The sequence below is a fragment of the Chionomys nivalis genome, chromosome 4, assembly GCF_950005125.1.
Source record: "Chionomys nivalis chromosome 4, mChiNiv1.1, whole genome shotgun sequence".
Lineage (NCBI taxonomy): Eukaryota > Metazoa > Chordata > Mammalia > Rodentia > Cricetidae > Chionomys > Chionomys nivalis.
This window is the reverse complement of record NC_080089.1, coordinates 30,464,059-30,488,975: the sequence shown is the minus strand read 5'-3', so window position 1 is coordinate 30,488,975 and position 24,917 is coordinate 30,464,059. Positions and strand designations below refer to the sequence as shown.

The window sequence follows — 24,917 nt, the reverse complement described above, 5'->3', positions numbered from 1 at the left end:
TGTTGCAACTGGAGAAAAGAGGTGGCCCTGGGAAAGGGGGTCAGTCCTGTTTTGGTTCCAGACCGCAACCGGAAGGCTAAGACTTAGGGAGCTCACAGATGTTCATCCAGGCGGTAGTGACTGATGCATCTTAGTACTGGGGTCCTAGGGCGAAAGGCAAATAGACTCCAGCGTTGGTTTCTTAGGTCGGTCCACGCCTCCTGTCTCTGCATAACGCCACTCCCTCCCGCCAAGTGGCTCTTGTTCTGGAGGCGGGACCGAGTTCTCCGGTGGCCCCTGGAGGCTCCGGGCTGCGAGCTCTGGGAGGCTGGGAGGGGAGTGAGGGGAGGGGCGCTGACTGGGCAGTCCAAAAGAGAAGGGGGCCTTTAATAGGCTCGCCCAGCGCCTGGTTTGCTGCACCGCGAGTGGCTGCGGTTAGCGAAGCAGCCCGCTACCTCGCGCCACTTCTCCACGACAAATTTTCGCCTGTGCACTTGACAGCGATCGTACTTAGAGCTCCCAGAGCGCGTTTTGCTTAGGGAGGAACAGGTAGGAGGCGCGGGCTGCCCTGTGCACGCTTGCAGCTCTGGGAGGAGTCTCCACGACTTGGTTGGCTGTGCTTTCTGGTAGCTGCCCGTTGTCCCGGGCGTTGGTTTGTGGGCTACAAGGGGACAGTGCCTGCCGTGGGAGCCGGTCTAAGTCTCATCCCAGAGTGCGGCTGTTCGCAGCCCGGCGCCATGCTTCTGCTGGGCATCTCAATCCTGGCTCTCGCCTGGCGACCTGCTGGCAGCTCCGAGCCAGAGTGGGAGGTGGTCGTTCCAATCCGACGGGACCCGGACATCAATGGCCGCCACTACTACAGGAGGGGTACGGAGGACTCCGGGGATCAGGGTCTCATTTTTCAGATCACAGCTTTCCAGCAGGATTTTTACCTACACCTGACGCCGGATGCCCAGTTCCTGGCTCCCGCCTTCGCTACTGAGTATCTAGGTGTCCCCCTCCAGAGGCTCACTGGAAGCTCTCTAGACCTGCGACGGTGCTTCTATTCCGGGTACGTGAACGCGGAGCCAGACTCCTTTGCTGCTGTGAGCTTGTGCGGGGGTCTCCGCGGAGCCTTCGGCTACCGAGGCGCGGAGTACGTTATTAGCCCTCTGCCCAACGCCAGCGCGCCGGCGGCGCAGCGTCACAGCCAGGGCGCACACCTTCTCCAGCGCCGGGGTGCTCCGGTAGGGGCTTCCGGAGACCCCACCTCTCGCTGCGGGGTGGCCTCGGGCTGGAACCCCGCCATTCTGAGGGCCCTGGACCCTTACAAGCCACGGCGGACGGGCGTAGGAGAGAGTCACAGCCGGCTCAGGTCGGGGCGCGCCAAGCGTTTCGTGTCTATCCCACGGTACGTGGAGACACTGGTGGTGGCAGACGAGTCAATGGTCAAGTTTCACGGCGCGGACTTGGAACACTATCTGCTGACGCTGCTGGCCACGGCGGCGCGACTCTACCGGCACCCCAGCATCCTCAACCCCATCAACATTGTTGTGGTCAAGGTGTTACTCCTAGGAGACCGTGACACCGGGCCCAAGGTCACAGGCAACGCAGCCCTGACTCTACGCAACTTCTGTGCCTGGCAGAAAAAACTGAACAAAGTGAGCGACAAGCACCCTGAGTACTGGGACACAGCCATCCTCTTTACCAGACAGGTGAGTTGATCTGTCACCTCTTAAGACTCAATCCCATTTTCTTAGGGTCATTGTGTTGAGCTCTCTAAAGCCCCCATGTACCACTCAATACCTCCTTTAAATTGGTTTCTTCCGAATTCTAGCGTTGGAAGTTCTGATTAGAGCCCTCTCCTAAGCGCACCAAGGCTCCACCTCACGAGCATCTGAGAGGTTGGAGGAGACTCTCCTTCTTCCGAAGGTGTTGTCCGGATGCAGCCAATCAGAGCCTTCTGGACCAGGCGCTGAGGGGCTGGAACCCGGGAAGTTGCCGCCCCCGAGCTGCAGTTTGTCTTCAGGGTCGATAGGAAGCGCTATGAGGATGGCGTTGTAGATGGTGGGAGTGGGAACCTCCGCCTCTCCTATGTGGGTGGCTAAGATTTCTTTGACATCTCCTAGCAGGCTTACTTTTGCTGGGTGTAGTACTGGAAGGTGATTCAAGGTCACTGCCTGCTACATTTCTAGTGGGCAACATGTCATCCTTTCTTCGTCTTGGGTCTTGGATCCTGGATTGAGATGGAGAGGGATAGAATAGTTTGTGGAATACTGTGAAAGGCCAGACTTATACAGCATCGACTCCATTGCTGCTTCTCCCTATATCCTTCTCTGTTGGGCCTTGCCTAGTGGCTTCCATACTATTCTGAGCATGCAATCTAGTAACCTCTTTGGAACTGGAACTGTTCATGTGGAGTTTCACTTACAATTGAGCTGGGGAAACTGCCTTCCAGTTTTCTCCGATCCTTGTTAGTAGGCGATGATGACCTGTTTACCCAGTTGTTTTCTAAGGGACAGAGCAGTCAAGACTGCTCATGTTCCAGTCCTAAGACCCTCTCTTGAGGGCAGGGCTCCCGCTCAGCCCTTGCTCTGCAAGGTGGTGTGTGTGAGTATAGTTGAGAGTGTTTGGACATTCCAGCTGCAGGGCTGGCAAGACACTAAGTTGGGACTAGAGAGATGAACCCAGGTGGGAGAATATAGCCCTGTTTTCCTCATGTCTTTACCTGAACTTCTATCTCAAGAAGCTGTCAACCGGTGAACGTTTAGGGCCCTAAGTGTTGACTTAAAAGTTGGGCACTGTGAGGATCCGGAGTCCTGAAATTCTTCAGACACTGGAGGAAAGAGTCTTCCAAGCGCCCCGCTTTCTTTGATTTCAGGGGCTGTGACTTGAATCCCTGCAGTGCTCTTGTTTTTTTTTTTTTTTTTTTTTTTTTTTTTTTTTTCATTAATATAATCACAGCATTATGGTCAGAGTCGAGAGTTCTTGGTTACCTCCATGCCGCTAACTCTCATTGTTACTAAGTGGCCACTTAGAGCCGGTCTGGCGCCCACGAGCTGGAGCCGGAGTCTTCCGCAGTAACCCATTTGGCACAGCTAATCCCTTCCTGCAATGGAACTTCCTCCTTTCCCAGCCTCTTCTCCTCCCACCACCTGGTTTCTCTTGGGAGGTCTTTGGCCTGAGCCTTGCTTCCTTGTGCTCAGTCTTCCAACTGAGGCTCTGTTGAGCAGCCACAGCCCAGCCCGACAAGCCCTGCTTGAGTCATGGGGAAACTGCAGCAGAAGCTTCAGCTTCTGCACCCAGACCAGCTCTGCAGTCAGATTTCTGGGAGAGAAAGCAAAGGCCAAGAACAGGATCTCGTAATGGGGAAAGCAGCTGTTGTTCCATCTGCTACCTGAGATGCCCCTGTGGAGGTCGCTCCCTGGCTCTAGAATAACAGACCTCAGTCCAGTTGTTCAGGCTGAGTTTTGGAGCCGGCCCCTGAGAAGAAGAACCCGCTGGGAAAGTAGGCCATACCATCGGAAGGGGATGGCCTTTTTGAAGAAGCAATCAAACAGCGTGGAGCATGACAGCTTCTGTTTCTCAGTGGTGTGCTAGACCCTCAGGGGGCCATGTCATCTGTGTGTAATGGGTACAAGCTGCGTGACCACTTGGGTCAGAAGTGGTGGTGTACAAGCTGTGACTGTTAGGAGCCGCTTTTCTCTTAGGCATTTAGAGGGCAAAGACAGAGAGAGCAGGGAGTCTGTGTTGGCAGGCCCGTCATCAAGGTACGTGTGTCATGCTTGTATGGACAACTTCCCCCCCACCTTCTTGCCAGCACAGATTATGGGGCCTGCTGTACTCTCAGAGTCTTAGGAACTTCTCATTCCTGAGGCACCCCCTACCCCCCAGTCTCCCCGGGGAAGGTACAGTACTGGATGAGAACACGGGCAGACAGCTGTTCTTTCTAGACCAAGACAAATGTGATCTCCAGGAACCTTAGCTGTCCGGAAGAGAGAATACATTGATCATACAACAAGTGTTTTGACAATTGGAAGAGTATCTGTAAAGATTCAGACTAAGTTCATGGACAAAGAGTGCACATCTGATTTTGCAAAGCAGCCAGCCTCCGGGCTCATAACAGCAGGGTGAGGTCAGCCCAGGGAAGGAGCGAGGAGCTGCCGGGATCAGAGCCAGAGTCATCCTCACTTATTTCTATGAGGAGCACAACATCTCTGGCTTCTCACTGCACCGGCTGCAAGTGCCAGGTATTTACAGCTGTGACTCAGTGGACCCCGAGTTCCTCCTTGATTTTAGGTTCAGTGCCTCTGTTGCTTCAGGAACTCTTTGTGGTAACATGGCTTTTGTCCATCCGCTCATACATTCTCTTGGTACTTGGGCGTCTGTGACTTCTAGGTACTATTCTGTCTGGAGCTGTATGTAGGAATAAGGTATGGCCCAGCCCCCAGCCTCTCTCTCTCTCTCTCTCTCTCTCTCTCTCTCTCTCTCTCTCTCTCTGCGCATGTGTGCGCGTGCATGCACATGCGTGCACGTGTGTGTTCTCTTCCCAGGAGCGGAAGATTCTCTCTAAGAGCCTGGGTGCAGAAAGGGCTCCTGGCCCCGAGGAACACTGGAATAGGGAGAGAAGTCTGTTTCTGTGTTGTAAATGACCTTCACGCCTTCCACCATCTGCTTCACTATTTGTAACATTTCCTCTCTTGACATGACTTCATTTTCATTTTTATGACTTGTAGTTTATGTTTTCCTCCTGCTTTCACTCATGTTATTTTTCTTTGCTTAGAGTCATTTCATGGAACCCTCCATCCCTTCTTGAACCTTTTCTCCTTCCTCTTCTGGGGTTATCCAAGGGCACTCAACTGGCTTATTTTTTTTTCATTCAGACTCTGAACTTTCCCCTCTCTCAACCCCCAAAGTCTGGCACTGATTTTGTGTTTTCTGTCTAGAGCAGTATCACGGTGCTTGTGTTTGTGTGTGTGTGTGTGTGTGTGTGTATGTGTGCATGCACACACATACGTGCGCATGTGAGTGTAGGTTCTAGTAGAGGTCAGACATGTGAGATGTCCCCTAGAGCTGGAGTGGCAGGTGATTTGGAGCAGTTTGACTTGGGGACTGGGGACTGAACTCAGATCCTCTGCGAAAGCAATATGTGCTCTTAACGCTAAGTCATCTTCCCAGAGCCTGTGTGGGGGCACCGGATGGGGTGTTTTCTACACGGTGGAAAGCGGCCTCTTTCAGGAAATAGAGCCTCAGGTTTTCTATAGAGCAAATGCATGCAGCGGGGCAGTGCCTTCAGTGTTCAGACGAAAAGCCGTGACTGATAGATGATGGTGTGTGTGTGTGTGTTATATCCTCCTCCCAGCATGGCAAGAAGGAATCTTTATTTCATCAGGCTGTGTTCTGAAGTCAGACTTTGGAAGAAATTAGGAGAGAGGGGACATTTGAAAATTTGGTATTGTCATTTCTTGGTCACAATATGACAGTGCACTGCTGCTTTTGAAACAAGAAAAGGGAGGTGGGGAAAGAGGGAAAGTTGTTCCGTGTCTCATAGAGTGAGTACTTCCCTTATTTTTTTCCTACTCCAAATAAGCAAGCCTAATATTAGTGGCAGAAGATGGGGTGGTGGTGGGGAATCCTTCCTTTGGTGTGACATCTTCCTATGTGTCCAAGGCTAGTTTGAGTGCATGGGCTCATGGGATCCAACTGCCTCAGCTTTAGCCTGAATTCTGTCCATCTGTCCGTTCCTCCTTCCCTCCCCTCCCTCCCTCCCTTCCTCCCTTCCTTCTTGCTCTCCCTCCCTTCTTTTCTTTCCTTCTTAACTCCCCCCCCCCCCCGATAGATTCTTACTGTACAGCTCAGGTTGGCCTCAAAGCTCCTGCTCTTCCTGTATCGGCCGCCAGAGTGATGGCTTCCTTTCACCCACCCCTTTAGTTAATGAAAAAAAAAACCCGCTGATTTATTCATTTTATTTTATGTGTGTAAGTGTTATGTCTGCGTGTATGCATGTGCATCACATGTGTGCCTGGTGCCCTCGTAGGTCAGAAGAAGCTTTCGATACCCTAAAACTGGATTTGTGGATGGTTGTGAGTCACCCGTGGGTGCTGGGAACTGAATCTACATCATCTGCAGGAGCAATAAGTAAGAGCAGTAACCACCAAGCCATCTCTCCAGATCCGTGCCTTCTTTTCCACCACTGAGTTAGTTAACTAAGATCATTTCTCCTACCTTAGGGCTTGCTCTCTACCTTCCTTTGAACTCCACTGTGGTTGTGTCCTTCCCTCCACACCGCAGCACTCTTCCCACTGTGTCTTGATTCCTTGACTTGGACACATGGCACAGTGGAAAGAGTAACTGGCTTGGAGTCAGACAGAGCTGAGTTTCAATCTCAGCATGTGAACTTCCTCTCAACAGACTGTGAGTCAGCCATTTGAACGCCACTATCCTCATCTTTGGAAGGCGTAGCATCATATTCAACGTGTGCGACTATTTTGAGCATGAGCTGCCTTGTCATCTAACATAGGTATCCAAAGGTGGCAGCCATCATTTTCGCTACTTTAGCAGTTGCTTTGGCTGTGCTGCTTGCTCTTGGATGAGTATATACAGGTCCCTTGCCAAAATGTAAATTTGGGATAGCCTTGATTTAAAGCATTTTGTGCCATTGCCCTTACAGGCATATCATACTTGCCTGATTCATACTCTGGTGTATGTGCGGGGATTGTGGGTGCCAGCACTTGCCAATCCCTTTAAGACAGGCATCACCTCCTGTCTTGGTAGCCCCTGCACAGGCCCATCCATCTGATGGTTCATCAAGTACACGGAAGGAAGGTTCAGGGGAAAATGCGTCTTGCCTGAAGCTGTTGGGTGCTTGGGTACTTTGCCTCTGCCTGGGGACCATTAATTCAACTTTCAGGCTGTCAGGCTGCAGTGTCGATTTCTTCTGGCATTTCTTCTTGGCACTCTGCCGCCAGGCTTTGCCCTAGAGAAAGGTGGGGCCCCATTGAGGAGCATGTTAATCCACCCTGGAGTCAGCAGACAGGGTGCACAGCCGGGCCAGGGTCAGTGTGTCAGTGCAGGTGTGCGGCGAGGAGCCAGCAGCTTGCTCAACCAGCATGGCCTCAGCAGATGCTGCTGTTAGCACTTAGTCTAGCCAGTTCCCTCTCCCTGGGGCTTTCCTCACCTATGGTCACCAGCACTGCCTTGACCTGGTGGTCTGGGGGTGGGGGGAGATCATTTCCCTTTTGAGTATCTTCTGTACCTTCATTCTTGGAGTAGATGCACTTCAGAAGCAATAAGGTACTCTGTTAGAACTCAGCCCAGGGGCTACACTCTTTACCTTTGAAGCTCTGCTTTGCCTAAGTTGGGGCTCTCTGCAACCCTGGGATAGCTACATACTTTATGTGGGTCTCTTCTGGATAACAGAACTTAGTATCTCTTCCAAAGGGGGATTCATTGAGTAATCCAGGTAAAATTCTTGCTGCAGTGTCTGGGACTCTGTAGCCACTCAATAACTGCTGGCTGTCATCATATAGTTGACAAGTAACCTCTCTTGAAGCACAGTTTCTAGAGAGGATCAGCCTTCCTGCAAGTGTTGGCTTCTCTTCTTCCTCAGTGAGGCAATTTCTGTCCACTATTCCAGTCTCTTGTGGTAATACCGTTTTTTATTTCTGGAAGGATTTATATGATGGCGATAATACATTTTCTACTTTTGGAAGGATTTAGATGATGTGATACCACATTTGTTAATAGGAATAGCCTACCTTCCAGGCTTCACTGCCTACCTATTTTTCTTAGCTGCATAAGCTCTGAATTGCTAGATTTCACTTCTTGAAAAGCCAACCCATCATTAGAAATTGTAAACGAATGGGTTTTGTGATGGACAAAATATATGGTGAGATTCACGCGGGAAAGAAGTCAGGGGTCCAGTTAATGCTTTCTGTTGGTGATCGTGGTATCATTCCTAGCAGGATCCAATCTGGAACAAAGCACACTGTTGGTCTGAGTGTCAAAAGCTATGAAGTCAAGACCCCAAGCTTCACTTAACAGAACATGGCCTTGGGTGTGTAACCTCAGCTTGTCTGCAAAGTGAGAGGCTGGTTCTGAGGTTCTGTGATGGTTATAGACACTGGAATGCGGTTCTGACAATGAGCTCTGGCTCAGGAGTTGGTTACATAAGAAAAGATAGATATTTTTTCACTGCCAAATTGAAAAAAAAAAAAAACAGAACAAAACTAACGTGCTTGAATTTTGTGGCTCCCATTCCCTTTTTCTCTGTGCTGTTGGGAAACAGTGTCTCAGTACCTGTGTGTGCAGCAGGGGAGGTGAGGAAACAGTGTCTCAGTACCTGTGTGTGCAGCAGGGGAGGTGAGGAAACAGTGTCTCAGTACCTGTGTGTGCAGCAGAGGAGGTGAGGAAGAGGAGCAAGGGAGGCAGCGGGAGGGGGATTTTGGCAGCAGTTGTGCATGGTGAGAGACATTGTTAAAGAGGTATCTGGTCACCACAAAGTGCAGCCTTATTTACATAAAGCTCCAAACTTAACTAGGAAAAGTTAGGAAAGAAGAGGCCAGGAGAATCAAGTTCTTGGCTAAGAAGATTCTTGGATCGTCTGGAGAAGCAGCTGTGACTATAAGCGAAATGGCCAATTGCCAGAAATAGTGAATCAGGTAGGGACTGGGCTGAAAGATGCCTGCATCTTCTGGGCAGAAAGAAACTGGGCAGTGTCTATATTTTAGAGACTGGTGCTTGAACCAAAGAGGTTAAAGCAATACAAGTGGGTCTGAGTTCATTCACGAAGGGTGGAGACATCCTGTGCCATAAATGAGGTACGCCTGGGCCCTGTGAGTGCCTGTAGGCGTTCTAAGCTCTAAATCCCAGAAGGGTCATTTGCTCCCTTGACAGAACTTCTGACCTTAGCAGCACGTCTTTCCACCCTGAAGGTGCTGGTGATAGGGGGTCTTCTGTTCCCTGCAGCATTCTTCCCCACAGGGACTGTGCTGGCTTTTCTTGTTCCCTTTGTTTAATCCATGGAGCTGAGGTTTCTTGATACAAACAGCAGGTTGCTCCTGCTCAGGGAGGGCCTACAGTTGCTTGTCTGAGGTAGGGAGGGTCTGCTCTCTAGAGAGGCAAGATGGCTTGTTGCAGAGACCTTCCAGCTGTAGACGCTGCTTCAGGGAAGTCAGGATCCATGTCGGCTCTTCCTCTGGTTCTGCCACTTTGAAGGGGCAGTGTGGGAATAGGCAGGGGAAAGGAGCCTGTGTTTCCCTGAGTTACGCTGCTCAGCATACATCAGTAGATTAGAGGCCCCTTACCGTTCTTTCTGTTCTAAAAGTAGGTCACGCTGTGTGTTCCTGTCATAACCAACAGGGCCAGAAGGGGCTGAGCACTTAGGACTGGAAAAGGGAGGAGAAGAGGCTTAAGTCGTTGGATGGTTCAAGTTCTAGTTGAGAACTGGCTCTTCCCCAGAGCCGTCAGGAAAAGAGGCAGTTGGCCAAAGACACACAGCCACTTAGCAATGGGACCTAGATCTCTTGGTTCTTATCCCTGTGTGCCCGCTCTCTTGCTTGAGGTCAGCCTGAGTGTGTGGGTGGCCTGGAAGCCACAGAATGTGCTTGCCCTAGAGACTGTAGGCTTTAGCCGCAGGGCTGACATCTTCAGATCACCACCTCCAGCAACTGGGATCTGTGCGTTAGTGTCCATAGACATATAGCGCTTTGGCATCACCCCTTGTCTGAAGGGATTAAGTTATATACTAAGAAATAAATGAATTACTATGTATTTCTTTCCTATCTTCCACATTCCTTCCTGTCCCAAGCTTGTCTGTGATCTTTTGACAGGGGTTGTTCCTTAGGTTTTTAGGGCTCTAGGGAGGAACTTTCTGGAAGATGAAGTCTTTGAAAGGGAAGGGCACCAGGAAAGGAAGGGAATTTGAGGTCTCTTGTGAAGTTCCTGGAAGTGGTACCTCAGTCACACAGGCAGTAAAGCGAAGGTAGAGCATGCACAGCACCCGCCACTGACTCTGGCACCTCAGGTTCAGGCTGGTCACCCTCATGGTTTTCTCTGGCCAGAAAAATCTGTTAACTCATTAGATGTGATTATCACCTGACTGTGGGAAGCCAAGTTGACTGCTCGGCTGGTAAACTTCTGAGTACTCTGGATTAATTTTTGCTGATTCTCTCTGTACTATGACCACTTTCCTCTCATGCCTTCTGGCCCCACTAACCCTGTTGCTTCCCACCACCCCCAAGGTCAGCATATATACGTATATACGCAGACACAGAGACAGACAGACAGATAGAGACAGAGAGACAAAGACAGAGAGACACACAAAGGACGCAGAACTGAGCACTGCTCCGCATGTATGCTCTCCGTGACCTCCTGGTTTTCACAGGAGAGCATGACAGCTTATTTTCAAGTGTTGCTGAGCCACTGGCTATGACATCCAAATCCCTAGTTACACAGACCCTTAGTTTGTGACTCTTCTGTGTGACTGGAACCTCACCAAGCATCAGCTTCTTTGTCTGTGGGAGGGGATAACTGGTCTTCAATTCAGTGGACTGTAGTGAAGGTTAGATCGGGACATATATGTGATATTCATGCATGGTGTTGGCTCTTAGTGAACCATGGCCATGATTAGTTATGATCGTGGGCCTTAGTGTCTACCTTTTGTAAATAAATGTGATAATATGTCTGCCTCCTAAGACTATTGTGAGGATCAGATCGCCATAGGTTTTAAAGACAGTGACATAAAGAACAATATGTTGGTGTGACTGACTTAGCATCTGCCTTCTGAGATGTTGTCTGCCAGTTGTCCATGAATGTTGCCCCATTTCCAGCTTCTGGGTTCTCAAGGTTTCTGGATGCATCCTGGCCTATAATATTGAGCAAGGCTTTTGAGATTTCCGTCCGCGGAGTCCCATTTTCCCCTTTAACATCCCCTGGAAATACTTCTTATACAGTGTGCGGCTGGGAGGCCTGCAAAAAAAAAAAAAAAAAAAAAGAGAGGGAGATGATCGCTATCTTTTATCCCTAGCAGCCCTTCAGCCTCTTTTCCCCTTGAGCTTTAGTAGCTCATTAAACTGTGTGTAGACAGTGGCCCAGGTCCACTTCTCTCTGCTTCCTGTCAGTTCAAGGAAGCCAAGTCTCTGACTGGGGTAGATCCTTGGCTGGCCGGCCTGGGACTGAGAATCTGAACTTAATTCATAGTTGTCCAAAAGGCAGTCACCCAACAAAGACAGGGACTGCTCAGAGCTGCCAGTGGATGGGGAACGTGGCTGCTTTCTACCCCCACATGGCTCAGGGAGCTGTGATCAGAACCCCACCCTACTGTGGGAGTCACTATTTTCCTGACCTTCTCTCTATATAAAGCTGTGGCCCTTGTGGTCTAATTTTGTACCTCCTAATTTCCTCCCACAGTACTTTCCTGTGTGGGGTATGGTCTTCTCAGTGAGCCACAGAGCTTTCTTCTTGGGGCCACTTCCTTCAGCCTAGGCTCATTCCATGAACAGCCCCGTGAGTCCTTAGCAAGGAAGATCTGGCTGATAGACGCTGGGGCTGGATGGCAGCTGCAAGGCCCGTAGGAGGCCTTTTCTTTTCTTTGGGCCCCTTCTGTTACCATCTTTAACTTTAGCCTGGCTTTGTTTCTCCTCCACCTGGCAGGACCTATGCGGGGCTACCACTTGTGACACCTTGGGCATGGCTGATGTGGGGACCATGTGTGATCCCAAGAGAAGCTGCTCTGTCATCGAGGATGATGGGCTTCCCTCAGCCTTCACTACTGCCCATGAGCTGGGTAAGACTGAAGCAGAGAGAAGGTGCCACTGGGGTTGATCTGGACTTGTGCTGGGTGCTTTGGTGGGAGAGGGAACACTTATATTTGATTTCTTATATTTCGGAGCTCTAGGAATCCTTTCTTGGGGCCAGCATCTGCCTTGACATAGGCTTTAATTTCTTCTGATTGCTGTAGCCCCATTGACACTTAGATCCTTTGGTGGGGAATACCTTAAGGACAAGGTAACACTGCTGTCCTTACCTGGCTCACAACCTGATGGAGGAGATAGGAGATACAAGCTTGTGTCCTACAAGATACAAGTTAGTCTGTAGGACATCACAAAGAAGACAATGGATAGGTGCCAGTAACCAACTTAAAAACCATCACAGACTTTTCTTGCTTCTCTCATTTCTTCTTGCACCCCTCCTACCTGTTCTCAGCCCTTTGCTCTTGTCTCCTGAGTCCTCTTGTTTCATCCCACAGGCCATGTGTTCAACATGCCTCATGACAACGTGAAGGTGTGTGAGGAGGTGTTCGGGAAGCTCAGAGCCAACCACATGATGTCTCCAACCCTCATCCAAATTGATCGCGCCAACCCCTGGTCAGCCTGCAGTGCCGCTATCATCACCGACTTCCTGGACAGTGGGCATGGTAAGCCAGGAGACAGAAAGGAGGAGGACTGAGTGGGAAATCCTTCACTGCTGTCCTTGGCGGCAGTGTTCTGCCACCTCTTTAGATGGTCTCTGTACCTGAAAGATCACAAAGAACTGGGCTCTGATTTGGGTCTGTTCTAGTTGCCCCTTACTTCACTTTCCCCCTCCTATGTAGATTCTAAGCCAGCCAGGCCTCACTTTCTCCGGCTTGTCCTAATAAATGTCCTTGGATCTATGCAGGTGACTGCCTCCTGGACCAGCCCAGCAAACCCATCTCCCTGCCTGAGGACCTGCCAGGCACAAGCTACAGTTTGAGCCAGCAGTGTGAGCTGGCCTTTGGGGTGGGCTCTAAACCCTGTCCATATATGCAGTACTGTACAAAGTTGTGGTGCACTGGCAAGGCCAAGGGGCAGATGGTGTGCCAGACCCGTCACTTCCCCTGGGCAGATGGCACCAGCTGTGGTGAGGGAAAGTTCTGCCTCAAGGGAGCCTGCGTGGAGCAACACAATCCAAACAAGTACCGGGTGAGCTCTTATGTCAGGGAATGGTGGGAGAGGAATGGGCCTGGGTCTCCACTGCCTTAGTCTTCTATGGAAGGTTCTGGTCACACTATGACTACGCTATATTGCCTTACAGTGCCTCCATTTCTGTCTGTGGTCTCTCTCTCATGTGGTGTGTGTGTGTGGTGTATATGCATGTGTGTGCATTTGCCAGAGATTTATGTCAGGTAGTTTTTAATTGAATTTCCACTTTATTTTATTTTGTTTTAGAAAAGGTCTTTCATTAAATCTAGAACTTTTTTTTTTGGCATTCTTATTTATTTATTTATTTATTTATTTATTTATTTATTTCTTAAAGATTTCTGCCTCTTCCCTGCCACCGCCTCCCATTTCCCTCTCCCTCCCCCCGATCAAGTCTCCCTCCCTCATCAGCCCAAAGAGCAATCAGGGTTCCCGGTCCTGTGGGAAGTCCAAGGACCACCCACCTCCACCCAGGTCTAGTAAGGTGAGCATCCAAACTGCCTAGGCTCCCACAAAGCCAGTACGTGCAGTAGGATCAAAAACCCTTTGCCATTGTTCTTGAGTTCTCAGTAGTCCTCATTGTCTGCTATGTTCAGCGAGTCCGGTTTTATCCCATGCTTTTTCAGACCCAGGCCAGCTGGCCTTGGTGAGTTCCTGATAGAACATCCCCATTGTCTCAGTGTGTGGGTGCACCCCTCGCGGTCCCGAGTTCCTTGCTCGTGCTCTCTTTCCTTCTGCTCCTGATCTGGACCTTGAGATTTCAGTCTGGTGCTCCAATGTGGGTCTCTGTCTCTGTCTCCTTTCATCGCCTGATGAAGGTTAGTATTCAGGAGGATGCTTATATGTTTTTCTTTGGGTTCACCTTCTTATTTAGCTTCTCTAGGATCACAAATTATAGGCTCAATGTCCTTTATTTATGGCTAGAAACCAAATATGAGTGAGTACATTCCATGTTCCTCTTTCTGGGTCTCACTTACCTCACTCAGGATAGTGTTTTCTATTTCCATCCATTTGTATGCAAAATTCAAGAAGTCATTGTTTTTTACTGCTGAGTAGTACTCTAATATGTATATATTCCATACTTTCTTCACCCATTCTTCCATTGAAGGGCATCTAGGTTGTTTCCAGGTTCTGGCTATTACAAACAATGCTGCTATGAACATAGTTGAGCATATACTTTTGTTGTATGATAGGGCATCTCTTGGGTATATACCCAAGAATCTAGAACTTTCTAGTGAGCCCATGGGTTACACCTGTCTCTGTTCTGTAATACTGAAGTCACAGGTACCCACTACATCTAACCTTAATTGGGTGCTGGCAGTCTGAACTTAGGTCCTAAATTGCATAGCAAGCTCTTTATCCACGGAGCCATCTCCCCAGTCCCCTGTCCTTTTTTTGACACAAAGACCAGAGAAACACTATAGTAAGCCAAATAATGTCATAAGGCTTTACATGCATGAGATAAAGCCTTCGGTAGGACTGGGGACTCTCAGCTCCAAGCCCTGGGCTTTCTTGCGTAGGGAGATGCTCCGGGATGAGGCTGAAAGTCTTAACATGAGTCTAAGCTCTCTCTGTCTTTCTTCCCTTATCAACCAGTTCTGTATTCAGGGAGGTGGATGCCACAGATGGACCAGGTGTAGGAATGAAATGGGTGAACCCCTGGGTGTGCTTCAGTCACCTGACACACCCCGAGCTCAGCTCCACTTGTGCTTTTTCTTTCTTTTTTTCTTTTTTAGCTGAAATATAATTGAACAAAAATTTTCCCCGAGGTAAACAAGAATATCAATTAAGCTGGACCAATAGCACCAAAATATTCTCGGACTGTATAATCTTTAGGTCTCATGTTAGGAAAGCAAAGAAATCTGTACTTTCTTAGTCAGGAACAAGACGTCCATCCTTGACCCTAGAGATGACTGCCTCTCTCTTACTCTTGTTTGTAGCTGGGAGAAGACACAGTACAGTGCTTCAAAAAGTCAACATTACAAATAAGTGTTTACCAAGAATCCAATCCATCCATTGTCTGGAAATGGGTGTGGTACAGAATTATTTTCTTAGAATCCTTTTCTGTGACCTGAGAATATATATTTAACTAAGCCTTCAGCTACTTACTAGGCCAAATCCATTGAGTTCAAGGGTCTAGGAAACAAAATACAAGACCGGCTGTCAGAGAGACCATAGTCTAGTGTGAGTTGTCATTAGAGTTCAAGACGGAGGCGTGTGTTCTATGTTGGAAAAGATGGGCAAGAGTGCATTACAGGAAAACTGAGGGTGAGAGACTAAGAGCAATTGGACGCCACTGAGGAATCTTCAAGGAGGAGGAGAGCTTGGAGGGGCAGCAGGATGTCGATGGGTAGGCAGGAGCAAGGCCAGAATGGTCTGAGAGAAAGATGGCGGCAGCAGGCTCGTTTGCTATGCATTTAGGTAGACAGTTTGGGAGGAGGGCTGTATTGACTTGATGGCCAAGCTGATGAGCTCAGACTGGAAGATTCTGAGGACAGGTGTGTCATGACCGGCTTCTTCTATCATGAAGAGGAATCCAAAGCATGCTGGATGCAGGCAAAATTGCCAGGATACAGTCTTTCCACTATCGTCTCAGCTCCTTTACTGAGCGGCCACGTCACCATCCCGTGAGCTGAAACCTGTCCCTTCATGGGGGACATTACCTTGATCAGCCATCACCAATGACATATCCTATAAATGCCTGCAGCCTTGAGGGAGTCCTTCTGCTTTCCTGCTCATAGCATCCATCCGACCATGGTGTCCTATCCTTGCACTTATTTCCGTCTATGATTTGGATTTTAGAAACTCTTCAGTCTGGACCTATAGTTGCTCATACAATGGCCTTTCTCTGTTTTCCTTCTCATGTCCCCCTTCTTCCCTGTGCTGCTGAGGGACTGCAACCCATTGCTAAAAATCCCTCTGATCCTCTCATCCAATCTCTCTGTGTCACGATCTCTTAGATTAGTCACCTCCTTGGTTCAGTCCCATTCACTCTCCTTGTGTGTGCCTGCATTGATGAACGTGACTGGAGTAAAACTGACGACTGTGCCCCTTGGTCTCAGTTTAAATAAAAACCCTGGAAACTCAAATGGGCCAATAATGCATGTGAAGGACCGAGGTCAACCTTGGGTGACATTCTTTGTCCACACCAGATAAGTTGTGTGCCTCTGAGCCGCATCTCTAGCTCCGAACTACTTCTGTGTTTAAGTGAATCTTGGCAAGTCCATGCGGACACCTGATAAACATTTTAAACATGGCAGCCATAAAACTGGACTCCTCACCACATCCCCTAAACCTGCCTTGGCAACTGCACCTTCCACTTGTTTATGCCAAAACCCATTTGCTTATACACTTAACATCTGATAGCTCAGCAATTCCCATTGACCCTGCATTCAAAATCGACCCAGAACCTCATTTCTCTCTACTTCCTTGCTGTCAAACCGTTCCAGGCCACATTCCCTCTTCCCTGGAATTTGGCAGTTTCTCCACATCTGCTCTCTGCATTTCTGATATTACAGACTGTGACGAACAGAGTGGCCAGTGGGATTCCTTTTAAAACAGGAGTTAGGTTTTGCCGCTTTTCTACCTCACAGGACCTTCATACTTAGCCTGGAAGGAGACAGCGTAATGTCTGCCTCCATGCCCACTTCTAGTTTTCTGCTCACTTGGCTGTGATGACACTGAGCCCTCCATGCACCCTTTCTTGGCCACATCTCTTGCTCTCCAGGCTTGGAATGCTCTTTCCATAATACCTACCTGACTCATACTCATAATTCATTGAGGCAGATGCATATTTGAGAACCCAGCAGCCTCTTAACATGGAGCAGTTGACCTCACAAAGGCTCCTGTTAGCACTACTGCCTCCTCAGATACACAGAAACTCCAGCTCGTTTTTATTGTCTGTCTTCCCCTCGCTGGGCTGTAGCAGCTTCCAGGGTAGGGACTTGCTGCACCTAGTGCCAGGTATGTAGTAGGAAGTCAGCAAATATTTAGTGGATGAATGGATGAATGGCAGATGCACAGTGAAAGTTTTTGTACAAATGGTGGAAAAAATTCTATCAAGTAGATTTTGTCTACAGTGCTGGACACTGAAGAGAAGCTGAGACACGAAGGCCTGGGTGTAGTAACTTGTTTTTTAGATGGTCACTGCTGACTTTAGAGAGAGCATCCCATATGTGGAAGGCTTCACATGCAGGCTTCAGAGAAGCTCAGATGAGGGAAGGGCAGGCACAGAGATGACTCTCAGAACACGAAGGATGGACTGTTTGAACTTCATGCAAGCAGTTTCTGCATAGGGCCATGTAGTCCAGCATCTATGGATGCTCTGTGAGTGACAGCTGTGCTCCCAGCTCATGTGCTTCTCTATGCCCATCTGACACGTGTGCAGGGAGTGAGAGGCCTTTCTGCCATCATCCTACAAATAACACAATGAAGATTAGAAATCCTCTATCCTCTTAAGCGAACTAATGACAACAACAAACTCACTGTAATTTATCCCAGAGCTGAACAGTGGCTTAGGGTTGCTTCAGTCCCTCTAACCCATGTTGTCTCTGGGCACAAATGTTAGCATTGCTGGTACACGTGGTACCTTGAACTTTCTCAAAGGCAGTCCTGACCGAGGTCAAAATCGTTCTGGTTTGGTAGAAAGTCAGAATGGTAGACCATTTACACCTAAAGATGTTCCGACACCCGTGGCAACATTGTGTATTGACTTGGCTTTTGGTTGCACCTGCCCAAGGTTTGGAGACTATAGATACACTAATGCAGGCAGGGAAGACTTTGAAATCCTTCATGGAGGGAGGCCAGGGGCTTTCATACATGCCACCCAATTTGAATCTTCCATGCAACCTCAGATTGGAGTGTTTCTGGCCTCATTTTATGCAGGTGAAGTGTGAAACCCAAGAAGGTTTGGCTACCAGCTAAGCCCACTCCTGTGGCGCGGGCCCATGCAGCTGTAACTCTCAGTTGACTGGCTTCACAGCCTAGACGCCTCTTCCCAGAACTCGTTTCTAACTGGGAGCAGTTGATGTTTGCTGATGAATCAGTTTAAGTGTTGGGTGGGTCTTGAACATACAGATTGTTTGCTTATCTTTTTTTGTAATCTCACGATACAAAGTGGACTTCATTCTTGTGAGGTGGGCTGGGAACTGATAGGTTTTACTGGGAGCTTCTGTGGGCGAGGGGCTGGGTGTGGCACCCGAGCCTGCTGGAGTTTAACCTGCTCTTTCACACAGGTGGACGGCTCTTGGGCCAAGTGGGAGCCGTATGGCCCCTGCTCTCGCACCTGCGGTGGGGGTGTGCAGCTGGCCCGGAGGCAGTGCAGCAACCCTACCCCTGCCAACGATGGAAAGTACTGTGAGGGAGTGAGAGTGAAATACCGATCTTGCAACCTGGAGCCCTGCCCCAGCTCAGGTGAGACACAGGACAGCAGCAGCCTGGGCCTCTGGGCCCTGTGCCTGGAGGTGACTGTTGGTCACAAATCTTGCAATCAAGATCTCAGTTTCCAGGAAAGAGCCCAGAATGAGTCCAGTGCAGACTCCCCTTGGCATCATTCCATTAGCCGTCCCATTCTGGCAAGGGTGTTTTCTTCTTGCTGCTTAGATGGAGGCTAACTGGCTCCAGGGATGGGCCTCTAGAAGTCTTCATACTTTATTACTCCCAAGCTGGGTCCATGAACTCAGTGGGAAATATTTATTTTAATTTCCAATGATGCTTCTATCTAAAGCTTAGTCTCTCTTCGAATTAGAAATTTAGCTCCCCCCCCCCTTTTTTTTGAGACAGAGTCTTACTATATATCTCTGGCTGGTCTTGAACTCACAAAGATCTACCTAAAGAGATTTGAGATTAAAGGCACGCACCACCATGCCCAACTCAGCGCTTTTAAATTCACCTTTCAATCTAAAATTCACTATTTCCTTCCCTTGGGCAGTAAAGGAACAACAGCAGCGTAAGTACCTGTGCCTTTGTCATTAGTTGGGACTCTGAATATTTTTACAGGGTACATTAATTGTGGAAGAATTCTCAAGACGCCATTATGTTCATCCTGACCTCAAAATCATAGCAGTTATTTGAGTCATCATTGAGCATTTTTTGAGCATTTTTTTGGTGCATTATAAAGAGTACACACACCAGAAGTATGTTTCAAAGGAATTGATAGTTGCTTTTCAATAGAATTGACAGATGATGTGATTTGTATAATGCATTTAACAAAGTAATGAGAAGAGATTTAATAGGCTGCTGAAGGGTTTCATCATCCAAAAAATGTTTAGGATACCTGTTATAAAGGGAATTTGAGGCTAGATACTGGAGAAGGTGGTACATTGCTTATGGGATGGCTTACTGTGCACTGTGCCTCTTGATTCCAGGCTGCTTTACTATTTGGAGGTAGGGATGACTATCACATGGCAGAGGGATTTTATTTGGGCTCCTCTGGGAGGGATACCGTCTTCTGTACCTTCCTGGGCTCCTCCTTTTAGCTTCCTTTATGTGCTTTCTTCCTGTTCAGCCTCTGGCAAGAGCTTCCGGGAAGAGCAATGTGAAGCTTTCAATGGCTACAATCATAGCACCAACCGGCTCACCTTGGCTGTCGCCTGGGTACCCAAGTACTCGGGCGTGTCACCACGTGACAAATGCAAGCTCATCTGCCGAGCCAATGGCACTGGCTACTTCTACGTGTTAGCGCCTAAGGTGAGTGTACAGGGACAAGAGGCAGAGGCAGAGTCTGGTCTTTAGAGGAGCACCACACTGAGCTGGCCCTGTCTTCTTTCTCTGGGGATGCTGCAGGTAGTGGATGGCACACTGTGTACGCCCGACTCCACCTCAGTCTGTGTCCAAGGCAAGTGCATCAAAGCTGGCTGCGACGGGAACCTGGGCTCCAAGAAGAAGTTTGACAAATGCGGGGTGTGTGGTGGAGACAACAAGAGCTGCAAGAGGGTCACGGGACTTTTCACCAAGCCCATGTAAGTTCTGATCCCTGGAAGGTATGGGCAAGGGGAACTGGCACTGTGGTGGTGGAGATGGAATTATGTAACCCTAGGTGTTGAAAGTTTGGGTTAGAGCAGAGCGAATGTTAGAATGGGCGTATTATTAACATTGAGACTACTCATACTCTTTTTGGGCTGATAATCCATCTATGTATCTGTCCGTGTGTCCATGTATCACTCAGCCAGCAAACATAGATGAATCCCAAGGTGAATGCATGAAGACATACCCCAACAGGAGTTGAGATTCAGGGAGATGGAAATGTTGGAAGGTTCCATATAGCATTCTAGACCTGGATTGTGCTGGCTTGTTTTGTGTCAACTTGACTCGGGTTAGGGTTATCAGAGAGGAGGGAGCCTCAGCTGAGAAAATGCTCCCATAAGATCAGGCCATAGGCAAGCCTCTATGACATTTTCTTAATGATTGATAGGGGCGAGCCCAGCCCATGTGGGTGATGCCACACCTGGGTTGATGGGCCTGGTTTCTAAGACAGCAAGTCAAGCACGTCAGTAAGCAGCATTCTCCATGGCCTCTGCATCAGCTCCTGCCTCCAGGTTCCTGTCCCATTTGAGTTCCTGTCCTGACTGCCTTCAGTGATGAACAGTGATGTGGAAGCCTAAGCCAACCCCCCCGACCTCTCCTAACTGCTTTTGCTCAGGGTATAATGGAAAAATTAAAAATACAGCCAATGGGGGAGGGAGTGGGCATGGCTTGTCTCTTAAAGAGACAGAACAATCATTACACAGGGTGCTTCACCACAGCAATAGTAACCCCAACCAAGACAAGGACAGAACCGTTTTCAAATCTCAGTTCCTTGATTTCTGCCTGACCTCGGGCAAGAGATTTATTCTTCAGATTTCCGGACACCTATTTGTAGATGAATTTCATATTCAGTTTCATGAGGACTAAGGAACTTAATTTTAAAAAGTTAGTGCAGTACCTGGTGCATAATAAATGCTTATGACATGTTGACTAAGGAAAAGAGGTGGCGTGTGGGGGCTACCATGCTCTTGTGGACTTGGAGTCTTGGCCCAGGGGATTGCATTGAGAAGAGAATGAGTGGAGTCTCTGTTTCCAGGGAAATGTGCCCCATAATTAGTTTCTTTTAGTCCAAACTCCAGCGTCTGCAGCTCAGCAGCTGGAGCTTTATGAGGTTGACTACACCCTCCTGTGGAAGTCCCAACCTATGTTCTGGGAGAAACAGGGTGAGCGGTGCCCTGGAGATCTCAGTTGGGAGCAGTATGTGTGGTTAGCCTAAAAGTTCATGGGTCTGAGTGCTGAAGATAGAAAGACCAGATGGCCTTCCTCGAGCTGGACTGTCCCCTGTGGATACGACATCCTCTATTGAGCCCCTAGGGGTGATGCACAGGGAAGCCCCCAGCTCCATTTCTCAGAGCTCAGTTGTTGCTGATGCAGAGTTTCTGAAGCTGCTTTTATGCAGGACATGCAGCAGGGTGGTTCCATGAGGCGTAGGAGGAACTGGGTGGAGCCCGAGAAAGCATCTACCTTAACTCACCCTGTGTGGATGAGGACGCAGGAACCCAGATCAACTAACTGTCTTACTTAAAGGGAGTTAGTATCTGAACCAAGGCCCAATTCCTAACCCTGACTCCAAGGTCTTTACTCTGACTGCATCCAATAACCAACCTTGGACTTGAGCACTGTACACTAACATCCTCTCCGTTCTCCTCCAAGTAATAGATGCCTAGGGAGTCCTCTGTGTCAGGTGCTTGACTCTGTGGTTTATATTCTGTGGGCTTCTTTATCCCGGGACAGTTCTGTGGTATGTGTGGTTATGAGCTCTATTTTTCACGGATGAGGAAGAAGACTTAGAGATGCTGAGACATATCCAAGATCAACAGCAACACAAGGCCAAGTGGTTCTTTCTAAGCCTCAAACTTGTGTTTTTATTATACTTTGAATCCACCCAAAAGACAAGTTTACTGAAGGACAAAAAGGTCACTAGGTCTTACAGCCTAGACATTCAGCTTAACTGAGTCTGGTTTTCAGCTTTCTGACTCCTTGAGCCCTGGATGGTGGTGGTCAAGTAGCCTTACCCTCTGCCACCATTTTTGCAATGTATTCCAAACCCACAATCGGTTATTACTTTGAAGGGGATAAAGGGTATTAATTGGCTCAAGCATCTGTGTAATTTATAATCTCTTTACTCTAGGCATGGCTACAATTTTGTAGTGGCCATCCCTGCAGGTGCCTCCAGCATTGACATCCGCCAGCGTGGCTACAAGGGGCTCATTGGGGATGACAACTACCTGGCCCTGAAGAATAGCCAAGGCAAATACCTGCTCAATGGACACTTCGTGGTGTCTGCTGTAGAACGGGACCTGGCGGTAAAGGGCAGCCTGCTGCGGTACAGTGGTACCGGCACCGCAGTAGAGAGCCTACAGGCTTCTCGACCCATCCTGGAGCCGCTGACCGTGGAGGTCCTGTCAGTGGGGAAGATGACACCACCCCGGGTGCGCTACTCCTTCTATCTGCCCAAAGAGCCTCGGGAGGACAAGTCCCCTCGCCCCAAGGACCCTCGGAGTTCCCCAGTGCTGCGTAACAGTGTTCTCAGCCTTTCCAACCAAGTGGAGCAGCCAGACAACAGGCCTCCTGCACGCTGGGTGGCAGGCAGCTGGGGGCCTTGCTCTGTGAGCTGTGGCAGTGGCCTACAGAAGCGAGAAGTGGACTGTCAGGGCTCTCCAGGGCAGCGAGGAGCCTCTGCTTGCGACGCAGCCCATCGACCCGTGGAGAAACGAGCCTGTGGGGAACCCTGCCCAACCTGGGAGCTCGGCAACTGGTCGCCCTGTTCTAAGAGCTGTGGCCGCGGATTTAAGAGGCGTCCGCTCAAGTGCATGGGCCACGGAGGCAGGCTGTTGGCTCGGGATCAGTGTGACCTGCGCCGTAAGCCCCAAGAATTGGACTTCTGTGTCTTGAGACCCTGCTGAGGAGGACTGTCCCTTCTACTCCTTTATTCTTCACCCGCTGTTGTGCTGGTGCTGCGGTCAGCTGGAGCAGAGGACGGTGGCCAGTGGCCTGTGTCACAGTGTCACTCACATCCAGAACGAGGACCATGGGTCTGGGGAGAGGTTCCTTCTTCCTTGGACTGGGTAGGGGGAAGCTAACTAATGCATAGTCTACCTCATGCCCTGCTCCTCGGGGCCCAGTTGTGGCTCAGAGAGGCTTCGACAAATGGGTGCTGGGCAGAAGGTGCTGAAGCCCGGCTTCCAAGGAACCTGGAAGTTGGGTGCCTTCTAGGCAGAACTTCAGGGACCTTGTTTCCCCCACCCACAATGGAGGCCACAGGCTTCTGGAAGAGCCGTGGCCTGCAGCTTGGCACCCTCAGGTGATCCCAGGAGCTCTGAGCTATCCCTGGACATGGCAGGGGTCTCATGGTGCTTTCGGCCTTCTTTCTTTTTGACTGATGTGGACCTAGCAGTAAAATTGTTCAGGAGTTACTAGAAGCCAAAGGGACAGTGAGTGAGGATGGGTTCATTTGGGTGCAACTTTGCTGTTTGGGAAAAGGTGGGTGTGTACAGGGAGTTCCATGTTTGTTCTTCTTCCATCGTGATACTCTATGAAAGACGAGGACTGTGCAGCCTGGATGGCCAGGGCATTAGATCAGCAGGAGGTAGCACTGATGTGGCCCCTCATGCTTTGTGGGCAGCAGAGAAACAGCAAGACCCTCTTCTTGGTCAAGAGAGCATGTATTGCAAACAGACGCTGCCACTTAAAAGGGGATATGATTTGGTGGCTGAAGTCGGGAACCTGAGAGCGCTAGAAGATTCTGCTCTCACTGGGGTGAGGATGGGTAGGTGCTGAGCTTTGGGATCTGACTTTAGGGATGACATCACTCTGGGGTGGGGAAAAGGAGTTCTGTTGCCTTAGTCATCTTGAGAGGAATATGCAAGTAAGGCCAATGACGAAGACACTTCATGGCCCCAGGGAACTTCCACAGTGACCATAGCCCTGAACCCATTGAGGGAGGAGCGGGTGTGCTTGGGGGGGTGAGATGCTGGCAAGTGAGCCTTCTTCCCCAGAAGCTCCTGCTGTCTCCTGTGGGTATGCTACGTTGCATTTTCAAGCCTTCAGTTTTTCTTGTAGGTCAATGGGGCTCATTGTGTGCTACCTCAGATCATGCTCTGTAGGAGAGAAGTGACTCGATGCTTCTACCACACTCTGCTACCATCCTCATAGCTGGATCTTCCTATAGAGATGAGTATGTGCATGACTTCCTGGTTCCCACGGCCTGGCTATCTGCTGGGGCCCTGAATACGAAGACAGAGTGAGGCAGAGTGTCTTTTTCTTCAGGTTCCTTGGGATCAGTTTTTTTTTTTTTTTTTTTTTTTTTTTTTTTTTTTTTTTTTTTTTTTTGTGGAAAACACTAAGAATCAAAGCCCTGACCCAGGGACACTGGAAGCCATCAGCGGAACTACTGGAGACCCATCTGTCATTCTTGTAGACATGTCAGGGAAATAGGAATCCAGGTGTCTCTTATAGCAGGGTACTTCTGGAAGATCTGAAAGCTCCATTGTATATAGGGTACCTTCAAAGAATAGGCAGTGTGTCCAGGACCTCAGTGGAGGATCTGATGGAGATAAGACCCAAACCCTTGTTTTCACCGCAGAGGGGGGGGGTCCCATGTCAGTTCTTTGACATGTTCCCTAGTAGTCAAAATCTACATACTGGCCAGCGGCCAGTTTAGCATCTAGGGCAGTGGTTCTCAACTTGCAGGTTGCAAACCCTTTGGGGATGGAGTGACCTTTTCACAGGGGTCACATATTAGAAACCCTGCATGTCCGATATTTGCATTACGATTCATAACACTAGCTCAATTACAGCTGTGAAGTAACAACGGAAATAATTTTATGGTTGGGGGGTCACAACATGAACTGTATTAAAGGGTCCCAGCCTTAGGAAGGTTGAAAACCACTGCTCTAGGGAGTTATTCTAACCCTGGTCAATCTCTAGACTGGAGAACTTGGATAAAGCCCCTAATGGGTGAAGAGCATGTGAGCCTCTGAGACTGGGCTACAGTCA

General features: G+C 49.2%; 1 protein-coding gene across 1 annotated transcript; it reads left to right on the top strand.

Moving 5' to 3' along the window:
* The first annotated feature begins 449 nt into the window (after positions 1 to 449).
* Positions 450 to 24,198, top strand: Adamts15 (ADAM metallopeptidase with thrombospondin type 1 motif 15). Its single transcript, XM_057769063.1, has 8 exons — positions 450 to 1,673; positions 11,611 to 11,743; positions 12,206 to 12,373; positions 12,616 to 12,899; positions 18,131 to 18,308; positions 19,402 to 19,583; positions 19,680 to 19,855; positions 22,051 to 24,198. Exons 1-8 carry the CDS (start codon positions 717 to 719, stop codon positions 22,823 to 22,825), a joined length of 2,853 nt encoding a protein of 950 aa, XP_057625046.1. The 5' UTR covers positions 450 to 716; the 3' UTR covers positions 22,826 to 24,198.
* The last annotated feature ends 719 nt before the right edge of the window (positions 24,199 to 24,917 follow it).